Source organism: Pelmatolapia mariae, linkage group LG3_W (assembly GCF_036321145.2).
Source record: "Pelmatolapia mariae isolate MD_Pm_ZW linkage group LG3_W, Pm_UMD_F_2, whole genome shotgun sequence".
Lineage (NCBI taxonomy): Eukaryota > Metazoa > Chordata > Actinopteri > Cichliformes > Cichlidae > Pelmatolapia > Pelmatolapia mariae.
Genome location: NC_086229.1, coordinates 11,618,335 through 11,632,399, shown reverse-complemented (window position 1 = coordinate 11,632,399; position 14,065 = coordinate 11,618,335). Strand labels below are relative to the sequence as shown.

General features: G+C 40.5%; 1 protein-coding gene across 1 annotated transcript in view; it reads left to right on the top strand.

Annotated features, from left to right (window-relative positions):
* The window catches only part of LOC134620572 (uncharacterized), a 39,620-nt gene extending 26,707 nt beyond the window's left edge, over positions 1 to 12,913 (top strand). Inside the window, exons 9-12 of the mRNA XM_063466783.2 lie at positions 8,813 to 9,052; positions 9,387 to 9,558; positions 10,045 to 10,058; positions 12,471 to 12,913. Of these exons, the coding sequence (XP_063322853.2) occupies positions 8,813 to 9,052; positions 9,387 to 9,558; positions 10,045 to 10,058; positions 12,471 to 12,913 (869 nt within the window). The remainder of the gene's footprint in view (positions 1 to 8,812; positions 9,053 to 9,386; positions 9,559 to 10,044; positions 10,059 to 12,470) is intronic.
* Positions 12,914 to 14,065: the final 1,152 nt, after the last annotated feature.

The following is a 14,065-nucleotide window of genomic DNA, read 5'->3' as shown; positions in this document are numbered from 1 at the left end:
CATTGAAGGACATATCCTTGTCAAAAATGACTCCAAGGTTCATCACAATGTTTGTGGAGGCCAAGGTAATGCCATCCAGAGTAAGGATCTGGTTAGATACCATATTTCTAAGATTTTCAGGGCCGAGTAAAATAACCTCCTTTGTATCTTAATTAAGAAGCAGAAAGTTAGAGGCCATACAGGTCTTTATGTCTTTAGGACATTCCTGCAGGACAACTAATTGGTGTGTGTTATCTATGAGCAAGCACTTTGGCGACAGTTGGAAGGAAAAACTCCCTTTTAACAGGAAGAAACCTCTGGCAGAACCAGGTGTTGGGTTTATTAAAGCATAAAAACCCCATTGGAACACAAGACCAACAACTGCATGGCAAAACAAGACACAAGACAGAGCTGTTTTATATTTAGTCCTGCGAGGGAGGCCGGCCAAGGTCAAGAACTGTTCCCTTCATTTGAACCCAGCCAACCTCGGAATGGACTCCTAGTACCGCTTCTTTTATTGAGCACAGGCAATTCATGAATACATGAATATGCAATTACAAATACACGTGACAGTCTTAAGAAGGCATGTGTGTGTGTGTGTGTGTGTGTAAAGTATATGCCTGTGTGTGTAGGTGTGTGTGTGTGTGTGTGTGTGTGTGTGTCACTTCCTGTCACCATTTATGGTGTGACCCTTTAACGAGTGTGATCGTCTTGCTGAACTATAAAAACAGGAATTTGTATCTGGCTATACTCGCAGTGGAAATGAGCAAATCTGAAAATAAATCTTCTAATCGGCTAGAAGATTTATGGTGCACAATGACAACCGTATTAGGACATATAGAAGCAATGGTCATGTGACTTCCTATATTCTGTCCTTCCAGAACATGTCTTTCTTGTGAGATGACAGGAACTGGCAGGCGCAGTTTCAGTTCCTCTATCTTGCAGGACTGTGAGTTTTTAAAAGGTTACAACATGAAACAGTCTGGCAGGTTCAATAGGTTATGTCTTAAAAGTTTTGGGGCATTTATTTTTGATCATGTGTTCTTTACACATAAATCATTTTCATTAATGACAATTAATTTGTCAAACACCAGGCTCAGGGAGGGGCGGTCCATCTGCGGTGACATGCTGTGGAAGAGAGCCAGAGATTAATAACAAGTAGGGCTGCAACGATTAGTGGACTAGTCACGATTACGTCGACTATCAAAATCGTTGACGATTGATTTAATAGTTGACACGTCGTTTGAAGCTTTGTAAGATCCCAAAAGATGTAGTAGGATTTAAGCGTGTAATAACGGACTGAAACAAAAGATGGCAGCACTGCATGTACAAAGATACCAGCTGCCGTTAAACCCCGAAGAAGAAGAAGCTGTGTCCCAGAATTTATAGTGCGGTTCAGCACTGCCCTGCTCAGTTTCTAACAATGGCAGTAGCTAATTAGTTTTAATATTACTCTTGTTATTCTTTCTGGGTCACAAAATAAACGTTTAACATATTTTCAGGCAAGAATGTAGTTGTGTAAACCTGGAAAATCTGCTCAGTTTATTAGGACACCACATATTTTCAAAGACGCTCCAATGTTTTCGGATATGTCTGTTACCCACCTGCTCAATAACTAGCCGGGTTTCAACACTCACTAGAGCCGGTGAGAACACCGAACTTTGGGCAAATCGTTATCAAACCCAATGCCGTCTTTCGCTAATCAGGTTAAACATGAAATATAAGTCACTTAGATAACTTACAATGATATGGTTTGCCTTTTTTTTTTAGTATTTTATTTGTTCCTGAGTAAATCCGTTTAGCTGAAATTAAAGTTTTTACACAGCTGAATAAACATCAAGCAGACAACTGATTATCAGAAGTGTGAGATGCTCGAGAATATACTCCAGTGTCCTGTTATATTTTAGATAGCAAGGAGCAGACGGCTGAGTTTATTAAACTGACCAAAACAATCTGCAAATTTCATTAAAATTTAATAAACTATAATGTTGTCTTTATTTTTAGTTAGCACATACCTTAAACACTTAAAGCTGTAAGCTAATGATAGTTATATAAGAGCAGATGCATGCTGGTGAAATAAGCTGTATGATTTACGTCCAATGGATGCATGATCTGATTAGTCGACTAATCACAAAAATAATCGGTGACTAGTCGACTATCAAAATAATCCTTTGTGGAAGCCCTAATAACAAGTATGATTCACTGCAGAGAGGCCTTACAGAAACCTGGTTGCAGCAGGATGATTATGTTACTTTAACTGAATCACCAAAGACCAGGACAGATGTTTAATTCATTTGAAAGCCTGATGCTTAGCTTTGTCCACCATGGCTGCAAAACACAAAAACCAGTCTTATTTGTCTTGATGCATACTCAATCATCCAGGTAATTAAATCTCCAAAAGTTGATTCTGTTCATCTGTATGTAACGTTTTCAATTGGGGAAATGTTTCCTCAGTCATCCAAGTGACTTCTTCAGTTTCAGCTGACTGCAGGTTTCCCCAATCTTATAAACAGTACATTTGCATAATGACTGAAAGTAGCACCAGTGAAGGAACAATGGGCTGGGAGGTCAGTTCCTTCATCATAATTATGCAAATTCTCATGACCATTGATCAACAACCGCTGATCAAAGAACACTGATCAATGGCCATTAGTACCATTCGCAGAGAGTTGCAGAATGGCTGCAATCACAGCATTGTAAGATAGCGAAAGATGTACCCTTAGGCCCCCTCATCAATTGAGAAATGGTCTTTCCCTTTTCATTTAAATGGCCTCCTTGACTCCACGCTCTAACCAGCGTTCCTCCCTGTCTAGGATGTGTACATCCTCATCATTGAACGAGGGTCCACTGGCCTGTAGGTGGAATGTAACTAGACTGCAGAGTCCTGGCCTGACGAGGTAGCTCTTCTGTGTTGCGCCATCCTCTTCGCCAGAGGTTGTTTGGTTTCCACTATGTATAAATCCTGCAAATCCTCCTGGCACTTAACAGCGTACACTAATTTACTCTGTTTGTGTCGGGGAGTGGACCAATTTTTGGCGCAGCATGTTTTGGGGTTTAAAAGCCACAGAGACACAGTGTTTAGGAAAAATGCGTCTCAACTGTTCCGATACACCTAACACGTATGGGATCAGTACAAGTTTTCACTTAGGTGCGTGGGTTTGCGATACACATCAGCTTTTAGATGTCCCCCATTACTGATGGAAATCTCACAGTCTAAGAAGGCTAACCTGCACTTTTTCATATTTTCCCTGGTGATTTTGATGTGTCGGTCCACCAAGTTAATGTGATCCATGAAATGTGATACGTCCTGAGATTTGATTTTCACCCAGGTGTCATCCACATACCTGAAACAATGACTTGGTGGTGTTCCAGGGTAGGATAGCAAAACCCTCATTTTCCGCTTCTTCCATGTACAAATTGGCCATGATGGGTGAAACTGGGGAACCATGTTTCTGCCTGTAGAACTGACCCTTGTATGTGCAATTGGTGGAATGAACACACAGTTCCAAAAGCAGACACACTTGATGCTGAGAGTGGTCCTGTTGCTGAGGTTGGGGTCATCCTGTAATCGCTTACAAAATACCTCCAACGCTTCCGTGATTGGGATGCAAGAGAAGAGAGATGTAACATTGTACGAGACCATGGTTTCATCTGCCTCCATAATGACATCTCTCACCTTGTCAACAAAATCCAAGGTGTTCTGGATGTGGTGTTCAGAGCTGCCCACCAGCGGGTTGAAGATCGAAGCCAGAAACTTGGAGATGTTATAGGTGACAGAGTTGATCATGCAGACAATCGGTCTTAAAGGTGCACCCTGCTTATGTATTTTTGGTAAACCATACAGACTTGGTGTAGATTCCCCTGGGTACAGCCTGTGGTATGAGGTACTGTCAATAGCATTGTCTTGTTCTAACTGCTTCAGAGAGTCTATCACCTCTTTCTGTAAACACTACCTTGGTCTTGTTTTCAGGGCACATAAGTATTTTAGTCACTGAGCAGTGATAAAATTTCTCATGAGAAAATTTCCTCACTGCCCACTCACAAAAATACTCAAATCAGAACCATTTGACTCCGTGGTATAATTCTCAAACATGTAGCCTAAAGAAGATAACTCAAAAGCTGGAGAGGAAATGGCATGACACAAATTTAGAAGAAGATCATTTAGCCTGGAGAAATAGTTTGTTGCTTTTTAAGAAAGCTCTCCGTAATAGTGATGGGTTGTTCGCGAACGAAATGGCTCTTAGAGCCGGATCTTTGACGTGAACGACGCGAGCCGGCTCCTTATCGCGAGCCGTCACGTGGGTTTTTTTTTTGTTTTTCCTTTCTCTTAGCCTCTCTCTCGCACTTTTTTTCTGCTTCACTCAGCACGCGAGCCTTGTGCTTTACGCTGGACAGAGGGGTGAGGGGCGGTAGTTACACTCAGTAGCACAGGAACAGAGCGGGAGGGAGAGAGAAAGAGAGCCAGGGACAACAATGTCACATTAGACAGGTATAGTAATCATCCACAACTATTTTCAGTTGCAGATGATAAAGGATTCAGAAAGTTTATTCATGCGGGCCCATATGACAGAGAATATGCGTGTTCTTTTTGTTTTCATATTTTAATTTATATTTAATTGTGTTGTGGTTTGCAGTGTTTTGTGTTGTTTCACTTTAAATTTGTAAAAGGAAAAAGCTGAAAATTTAAATAGTTAAAAGTTGAAATGTGAATAGTTGATTTTTGTATTATAGAGACAAAGCACATACAAACTTCAAATCACGTACAAACCCTGAAGCACGTACAAACCCTGAAGCACGTACAAACTCCAAAACACGAAAAAACACGTACAAACTCCGAAGCACATAAAAACTCAAAACACGTACAAAAGACAACAGAAGTGCTCCAGGATGCTCGGCGCAGTGTTGAGCTTTTGTTACCTAGTGGCTACACAAGCCAGCAAGTACCAACGACCGGATTTGGTGTGTGGTAGTAACAGCTAAATGAACATTGTTTTTAAATTATTTGAATATATATGAGTGCCTGTGTATAAATACACAAACAATACACATATGCTTTCAATTGTGTAATTTAAGTGATCTAGTAGCTCTGCTTTGGAAGTTCAGTTAACGCTAGAAATGTGTTTTGGAGTTTGTACGTGTTTTGACTCTAGGGGCCACCGCATATATTTATATATAAACATATATAAATAAAACCACTTTTGTTACGTTAGTAATTCCTTTTGTGCATAATTTTATATTATTGTTAATAATAAATTAATTAAAGCAACTAAACAACCTGAAGAGCCGGTTGGGAGCCGAAAGAGCCGGCTCTTTTTAGTGAGCCGAACCGAAAGAGCCGGATCAATAAAAAGAGCCAGAAATCCCATCACTACTCCGTAAAGCTAGAACATCTTACCATTCCTCACTGATTGAAGAAAACAAGAACAACCCTACGTTTCTCTTCAGCACTGTAGCCAGTCTGAAAAAAAGTCAAAGCACTGTTGAGCCAATTATTCCTTTAGCGCTAAATTGTAATGAATTCTTGAACTTCTTTACAAATAAAATTTTTAGAGAAAAAAAAATAATCACAAAAAATAATCACAATAATCACAATCATCTCACAGTTGTAACATTATCTCTAGCTACTTTTTATATAATCACATATATACAATCATAATCAATTTAACAATTAACAATTATACATTTATCCATTCATACTCTTTCTCTCCAATTGATCTTTCTGAGTTAACTTCAGTAATTACTTCCTCCAAACCATCAACGTGTCTTTAAGACCGCATTCCTACAAAACTGCTCAAAGAAGTCCTGCCATTAATTAATCCTAGAAATCTTAAATATGATCAACCTTCCTCTAATAATCGGCTATGTACCACAGGCCTTAAAGCTGGCAGTAGTTAAACGTTTACTTAAAAAGCCATCTCTAGGCCCAGCAGTCTTAGCTAAATACAACCTCCCTTTTATATCAAAAATTCTTGAAAGAGTAGTTGTCAAACACCTGAAGAGTTTCAGTCAGGTTTCAGAGCTCATCACAGCACAGAAACAGCTTTAGTGAATGATCTTCTTATGGCCTCTGACAGTGGACTCATCTCTGTGCTTGTGCTGGTGGAGCGTTCGATACTGTTGACCATAATATTCGATTAGAGTGATTAAAGCATGCTGTAGGTATTACAGGTACTGCACTGCAGTTCTTTGTATCATATCTGTCTAATAGACTCTGATTTGTTCGTGTAAATGGAGAGTCCTCTTTACACACTGAGGTTAACTATGACGTTCCACGGGGTTTAGTGCTAGGACCAATTCTGTATTCATTATACATGCTTCCCTTAGGCAGTATCATTAGAAGACATAGCAGCCTGGATTTCTGCGTCTTAACTCAGATACGTTATTGTATTCAGCTGTGAAAATCTTAGAAATATGTTATCTAACCAAATTCTTACTTCTTACTCATTACCGTGGCCTCCAGTATCACTGTGAGGAACCTTGGAGTCATTATTGACAAAGACATGTCATTAGATGTACGTATTAAACAAATATGTAGCACTGCTTTCTTCCATTTGTGCAATTTCTCTAAAATGAGAAATATCCTGTCTCAGAGTGGTGCTGAAAAACTAGTGCATGCATTTATTATTTCTAGGCTGGACTACTGTAATTCTTTATTGTCACGAAGTCCTAAAAACTCCCTGAAAAGTCTTCAATTAATCCAAAGTTCTCCAGCAGGAGTAGATTTCTCCCATATTGGCTTTCCTTCATTGGCTTCCGGTTAAACCACAATTGAATTCAAAATCCTGCTCCTCACATACAAGGTCTTAAATAATCAGGCCCATCTTATCTTGATGACTTTGTAGTACCATATTACCCCATTAGAGCACTTTGCTCTCGCACCGCAGGCTTACTTCTTGTTCCCAGAGTATTTAAATGTAAAATGGGAGGGACAGCCTTCAGTTTTCAGGCCCCTCTTCTGTGGAACCAACTTCCATTTTGGATTCGCGAGACAGACACTATCTCTACTTTAAAGATTAGGCTTAAAACTTTCCTTTTTGCTAAAGCATATAGTTAGGGCTGGATCAGGTGACCCTGAATCCTCCCTTAGTTATGCTGCACTAAGCGGAGGCTGCTGGGGGATTCCCGTGATGCATTGAGTTTTTCCTTTCCAGTCACCTTTCTCACTCAACATGTGTTAACAGACCTCTCTGTATTTAATCATACTTGTTATTAATCTCTGGCTCTCTTGCATGAGAAGTTGACAGAAGTTTTACTCACAGGGGTAGAAGTAGCATTGCATTGCCGGGAAGAATCCAGCTCCATAGCTCTTATGCGCAGATGCATAAGCGTAACTTCTTTGGTCTTATTCTCAAGCTCCACCTCTTTCAGGCGAAGCGCGAGATTGAGATCCCCTCCAACCATTCCTGCTTGTAACTGACTGGCTGGGTTGTTCTTTGGGACCTGAATAGCAAGCTTTCAGTGGTGTCTTCAGTCCCTTGAAAGGTTGTGGGATGGTTGTGGCAGCTTCTACTCCTACATCCATCACCAAGCCTCCAGAAACATCAACCATTTGCAGTTACCCCCATTTCCACCAGTTGCTCTGCCAGACATTTCTTAATCTATGTCTTTTGTTTCGTTTTTGTCTTTCACCCAGGGTTTGGATAGCACCTCCCTTTTTGGAATAAGCTTGTTTTGCTTGTTATTTTGGCATTTGTTCACCCCGAAGTAAAGCTTTCAGATTAGTCATAACAAAATCACCTTGATTTCTAAATAGGCTCCTGGATATGGCTTCATGGACTGGGGTGGGATCACTTTCCTTTTAACCCTTTTGTTCCACTCCTGTACCCCTAGATCAGGACGTAACAAAAAGTGGGGGCATGTCCGCTCTTTTTTTTGTCATTCTTTTTGCTCATTGCATTTGGTAGGTTGTCTATAGCCTTTGGTTGGCACTGCAGGTACACTGGCCACAATGACTTTTTGAATGCATGGAAGACACACGCTACCCCTAACTCCCTATTTACACGTGAAAAGTATCCGCAATGTATTTACACAACTCAGTGATCCTCAAGGAGCACACACACACAAAACCCGTAGAATGTTTCGAGGCCAAGGACGGGTCTGCTGCAGTCTGTTGCTGTCTCAGGACAACTGCTGGAGAGGGTTCTTCAAATCAGCCCCATGATCAGGAAACCAATCAGCAGCTGCCAGTTCTCCAAGAAAGGACCTGCAGGCTCTTAAATATGCAGAACACACAGAACAAAATCCAGCCACCAAGATCCAAATTTTGGCCAGGGTCGTAACACATGATAAAACTTGGCTAAACAGAAGGAATGATGATTCATCCACCCATCCATTTGCTTCCGCATAACCTTTTCAGGGTCACGGGGGGTGCTGGAGCTAATCCCTGTCCAGCTGTCATACTGCAAGAGGGGTACACCCTGGACAGGTCACCAGTCGATCACAGGGCTAACACAGGGACAGACAACAATTCGCGCTCACATTCACAACTATGGGCAATTTAGATTTTTCAATTAACCTATCCCCACAAAGTGCATGTCTTTGGACTGTGAGAGGAAGCCGGAATACCCGCAGAGAACCCACGCAAACATGGGGAGGAAATGCAAACTCCACACAGAAAGACCCTGGCCTGATGGTGGAATTGAACTCAGGACCTTATTGCTATGCAGCAACAGTGCTAACATCCGGGCCACCGTGCTGCCCCGGAGCAAAGTATCCGATAGAGAATATTTTATTTTAAAAGTCTCAAAGTCCCCGCAGAGTCCAGTGTCAGAGTTCAGGTTAAACAGTGATGAATTATCACAAAACACCATCTTTCATTCATTTATTTTTTTAGGAAAAAATCAGAATCCACCCTGGTTACGGATGCATCCCACAGTCAAGGTCTACACTGTTGTTACTGGTCGGACCTTTGGCATTGAGACATCCATAATGAACCAAGTGAAGAAACAGAAGTTCACAAGAAAGTCAGTGGAGGAGACCACGAGCTTGAAGGACTGTGACGTCATCATGGTCTTCTGTCCAATCACGTCCCGTATTGTGTCAGATGTGGCAGCAGCACTGAGAAGAGAGGAGGGTAATAATGAGATTTTTGTTTCTTGCAGGAACCATGTTCATAGTGAACAGTGAAAGATTTACTTATGTCTGCAAAATTGACTTATGCTGCTAGAGGTGTTCTTCTTTTTGTGCCTTAGTCTGTTTCAAGGTGGATGTCTTCCTCAATCTCGGAGTCTGCCTCCTTTTTATGATATTGTTATTGCTGCTTACTGAAGTTCTGATCATGAAAACTAGGCTGTAAAATGAACTCAACTTGCAATACATGCCTGTGTTAAGTGGAATGATGTTTTCAACTCCAAGTTCCAAGAAATAAAAACACAAACCTTATTTTTTAAATCTTTTTTGTCTTTTAGTGTCATTGAGTGATAAGCCCGTCATTCTGGTGCTGATGCATCACACCCGAGATGTCAAGTACTCAACTGGAGGAAGAAACAGGGCTGAACTGGGTCCAAAGGTCAAACTGCAGGTCGATGTTCTCTTTCATGACACTCAGCGTGGATTACTGGATTGTGACAAAAACAAACAGTCTGTTGAAATAATAAAACGAGCTATACAAACACTGTAAATAGTTTAATGGTTTTGAATGATTTTGAAAATATCCAATACTAAGAAAAAAAGCAGGAACATATAAAATCACATTATTAGCATTTATTAATCACAAAGAAAGACAAATTAAATTAAAAACTGATTGCTTACTGTATGTAGGGATGGGTATTGTTTAGGTGTTATCCCATACCAGTACCAAACCGGTACTTTTGAAACGGTGCTGGTGCTTAAAGGGTGCTCGAACCGGTGCTTAAAGAATGGAGAACACAAACTTTGTCTAAAAACCTCTCATGTTTAGCTGTTTTTTGTAAAAAGATAACAATGTTAGCCTTTTTTGCAGCTATAGGGCATATATGGTATCACTCTTGGCTGGAAGCAGTGCTTAAACAATGGAAAAAAAACACCAACTTTGTCCAAAAACCTCTCATGTTTAGCTGTTTCCCACTTTTTCTTTGGTCATTTTAGCCTTTTTGGCCAGGGTGAAGGGAGCATCTGCCATCAAACAAGAAGACAGCCGAATGTAACTACAACAGTGTTTGCTAGTTCACCTTTCATGCATTAATGTAATAACATGGTTAGGCTATTCAACGTAAATTGCACACGAACAACATTAAGCTACTGACCCAGAGAAGAACGGCTGCTGCTGCCATCATCATCCATCATCATTTCTGCTACGCTGACAGGGCTAGGGGCCAGGACTCTACTCTTCGGGGTCTTGGGGGATGTTGCTGACTCCGGGTCCGATAACAGGCACCAAACCCGCAGTAGATGTGCACGGTGTGAAGTCTCGCAGTAAGCTATCAAATACGGTGCATTTCTCGGCTTCTGTTTCTGTTTCTGTTTCATTAGATTCGAGGAGTTACCTCCTTTGCACAGTATCACCTTAAAGCACTTGTTGCAGGCTACTGAGTTTGCATCTTTTGCTGTGAAGTACAGCCAGACTTTTGACCGCTTCGCCTTGGGCATTTTTAATCTGTAGCTCCCCATATGGAAAAGATATAAATAAATCTTATAAAGTTTGTATCTGTCTTGTGTGAAACTTGTATGAAAAGCATACAAGAGTGAAAACAGATATAAGATCCCTTGAAAATTATATAAATGAAACTTGTATGTTTTGGATACTTACTAAAACAATATATGAAAGTAATGAGAAAGTGGCCACTTTCATGAGTAAATCATATATGTTTTTATGATTTCTTTTCCATATGGGTCTGCTCTAAAATAACGTACATACCTGGGCCCGCCTACTACGCTTGCAAAGGTAAAATGATTGGCTAGAATCCAAAGTGTATGACATCTCAAGAAAAAAAAAGCACCGAAATAAAGCACCGAAATGTGCGTTGCTTTTCGGTCTGGTTACTACTACCGTTTATGTCACAACCGGGGCCGTAATGGCACCGGATACCGGTACCCATCCCTAACTGTATGTTATAAATCATGCTGGTAAAAGTTGTTCATAAACATAAGTTTATCATGGAGGTTCATCCTGTAAACATGTGATGGTAAGTCTGCTTGTTTCACTGAGTAAAAATAATCCAGACTTGTTAAAATCATCATCATCTTAACTGTGTGGATACTGAAGACTTCTTATAAAAATAAAAATCTGTTTAAATAAAGTAAATATATATGTGATTAAAGAAAGGTGAAATATGACTGTTATTGATCATTTATTAGTGTTAGCCTCATTGTGTTTTCATGTTTTTAAAAACAGAAGTTCAAAGTTCAGTTTGTAAAATTTGCTTCGTCTTCTTCTTGATGTTTACTGGCAGTTGTCAAATGGGGAAATGTTGCATTACTGTCATCAATTAGAGGCAATAATATCCTTCCAGTGCCTGGAGAGAGCAAAGCTGCAGTACATCAAGGCTGCTTTCCCACCCAAACTGCACCCCACCAATATGTATAAAGAATAAAACAGCAGACAATCCTTCCTGCCCTAAAAGCTATTCTGGTCCAAAATGGATCAACCTTGGACATATGCAAGGTTGTTATTCATGGACTCCATCTCTGCCATCATACTTCTGAATAGACTGTTCCAGAAGACCAAGGTGTAAACCACATCTCCCTTTGGGCACACTACAGTCCGTTTAGATTGGCCTCCACATTTATCTTATTCATTTTTGTTTTCTTTCCCACCTGTCCCGTTTGGTTCTTTTGCCATCAGAATTATTGTCTAAAAGGCCAAGAAAGATGCCCAACGGATTTACTTTACCAAATGGACCATCGTGGCCTTGCCGTATTGGTCCCTTCGATTGACCTTTGCTACACACGGGACAGACATGACTGGGGGAAAGAAAAGGGAGAAAGAAAGAGAGGTAGGGAAAGAAAAACAGCGGGTAAGAGGAACTGTGATAAAGTGCAAAAAACAAACAAAACAAACAGACAAAAAATATATATCAATCACCTGGATCACCTGTTGAGAAAGAGAAAAGAGAAAACAAGCAAAAAAAGAGATCAATATAATAAACAATATCATCGCGATAATCTATGTGAATATAGCAGTAAATACTAAATATTGAACATTATTGTGCAGCACATAAGATCGACAGCGCACAGTGTGCTTTGAGGTAGGAGCCAAAAAGGGTTAGGTGTAGACCCCACACTCTCTAGCAGACTGTTACATATAAACCTTTTTACCCCAAGTGCGCTCACACACACAGGTGTACACACGGGTGCTCACATACACTAACTATATCTTCCTTGTAGAGATGTGCAAAGCAGCCGGTATTTGTATTTGTTTTAGTGGGAAAAGTATTTGTTATACTTTTATATAGTATTTAGTAACATCAAGATGGCGGCGCGAGCAGTCGCAGTGGCCCGGCGCTCTCCTCAACTTAGCGGTTTTCTTTTTAGTTTGTGTATTTTTTTTTTTTCACTTTTACTCTGATATGCAGGAGCACATATGCAGTACAGTAAAACTGAACTGCTTGCGGTTCTAAACCACAAAAACCTGCACACCTTTGCTGACAATGACTGGGACTCAATTCCCCCTGAGATCCAGACGGTCACCGACTCTAATTTCACCATACCACCGCTGAAGTGGCGTAGGCGACGGAGGCACAGGAAACAGAAGAGAGGGAAGAGAACGGGGCTGAAGGCTAGGCTACGTGCTACCCCACATGGACCGGCTATTCCGAGTCTCTTCCTCACCAACTCACGGTCACTAAATAACAAGATGGACGAGCTAAGACTGCAGATCACCTCACGCTGTCTGGATTGCTGTGTTATGATCATCACAGAGACTTTGCTGGACTCTTTTACCCCAGACACTGCGATTGAGCTAGAGGGCCACGCTACGTTCAGAGCGGACAGGAGAAATGCGGGGGAGGTCTGCTAGTGTTTGTAAACCAAATGATTCAATTCAATTCAGTTTTATTTATACAGCACAACAGTTGGCTCAAGGGACTTTATATAGCAAGGTAAAGACCCTACAATAATCAGGTCCAACATGAACTGTCCTGACTGCTGTTTATAAAGAAACAATCACTCCAATTACAACAAATATGTCCATAAATGTACAATGACATTAGTTTCACTTAATCATGCTGAAATGTCTGTGATAAACTGCAGATAGTATTTTCTCAGTCTCAATGTTATACATACACAGTTTCACTTTTATTTTGCAAACTGACAAAAACAAATAGAATTCAGATAATAAGACATTTTTATTTGTCTTTAGTTAGGCTGGTTAAAAGAAATGAAATCAGCTTTTTTGTACCTGAAAAGTGCAAATCTGTGCATTTTGAACCTCTGAGTTTGACTATATGTCATACACGGCTGTATGTTAAATACAGGAAGTACAGAGTTCAACTACCACTGCTGATGGTCTCAGCGATGCCACTGACAGCAGCAGAAGACTCAGTACTGGAAAAAATCCACAAATGTGGCCAAAAGCAAACTGATTTGACTCATCCATAGTCCTGTGGTAGCAGTTAAAACTTTAAACAGTTTCCTATGAAGGACAGCAAGAGAGTGAGGAGATAACTGTAAGTCCACACAAGTCACTCTCTATCTTACTCACACACACACACTTTCTCTGAAAGTGAAAGCAAGCAGTGCTGCTGAGACGTACAGGATTTACTGTAAATCACCTGGTAGACAGGCTCTGGGAAAATATTTCTGTCCTCTCGCTAAACTGCTTCACTGAATGTATATGAACTGTTTTAATACATGCTGCTGATTTGGAAAACACACATGTTAACCCAGTGACAGTTGCAGTTCAGGAGCAGTCTCCTCAAGATAACCAAACAGCATCACATTATTCTGTGTAAAATAAGCAAACATGCCCAATCTTGACCTCAGACACAGCCGTGATGCTGATGCTTGCGTTCTCCTCAGAATGTTCAAATTTCTTCAGGAGGAAGTACAGGAGAAATATCTGTCATTTAAAAAGATTTATTTTGCTTCAGCAGTTGATATTATAAGTTACAATGCTGGACATCAATGTGAACACAGCCATCTGTCATCACACCAAGGATAACCCTGAATT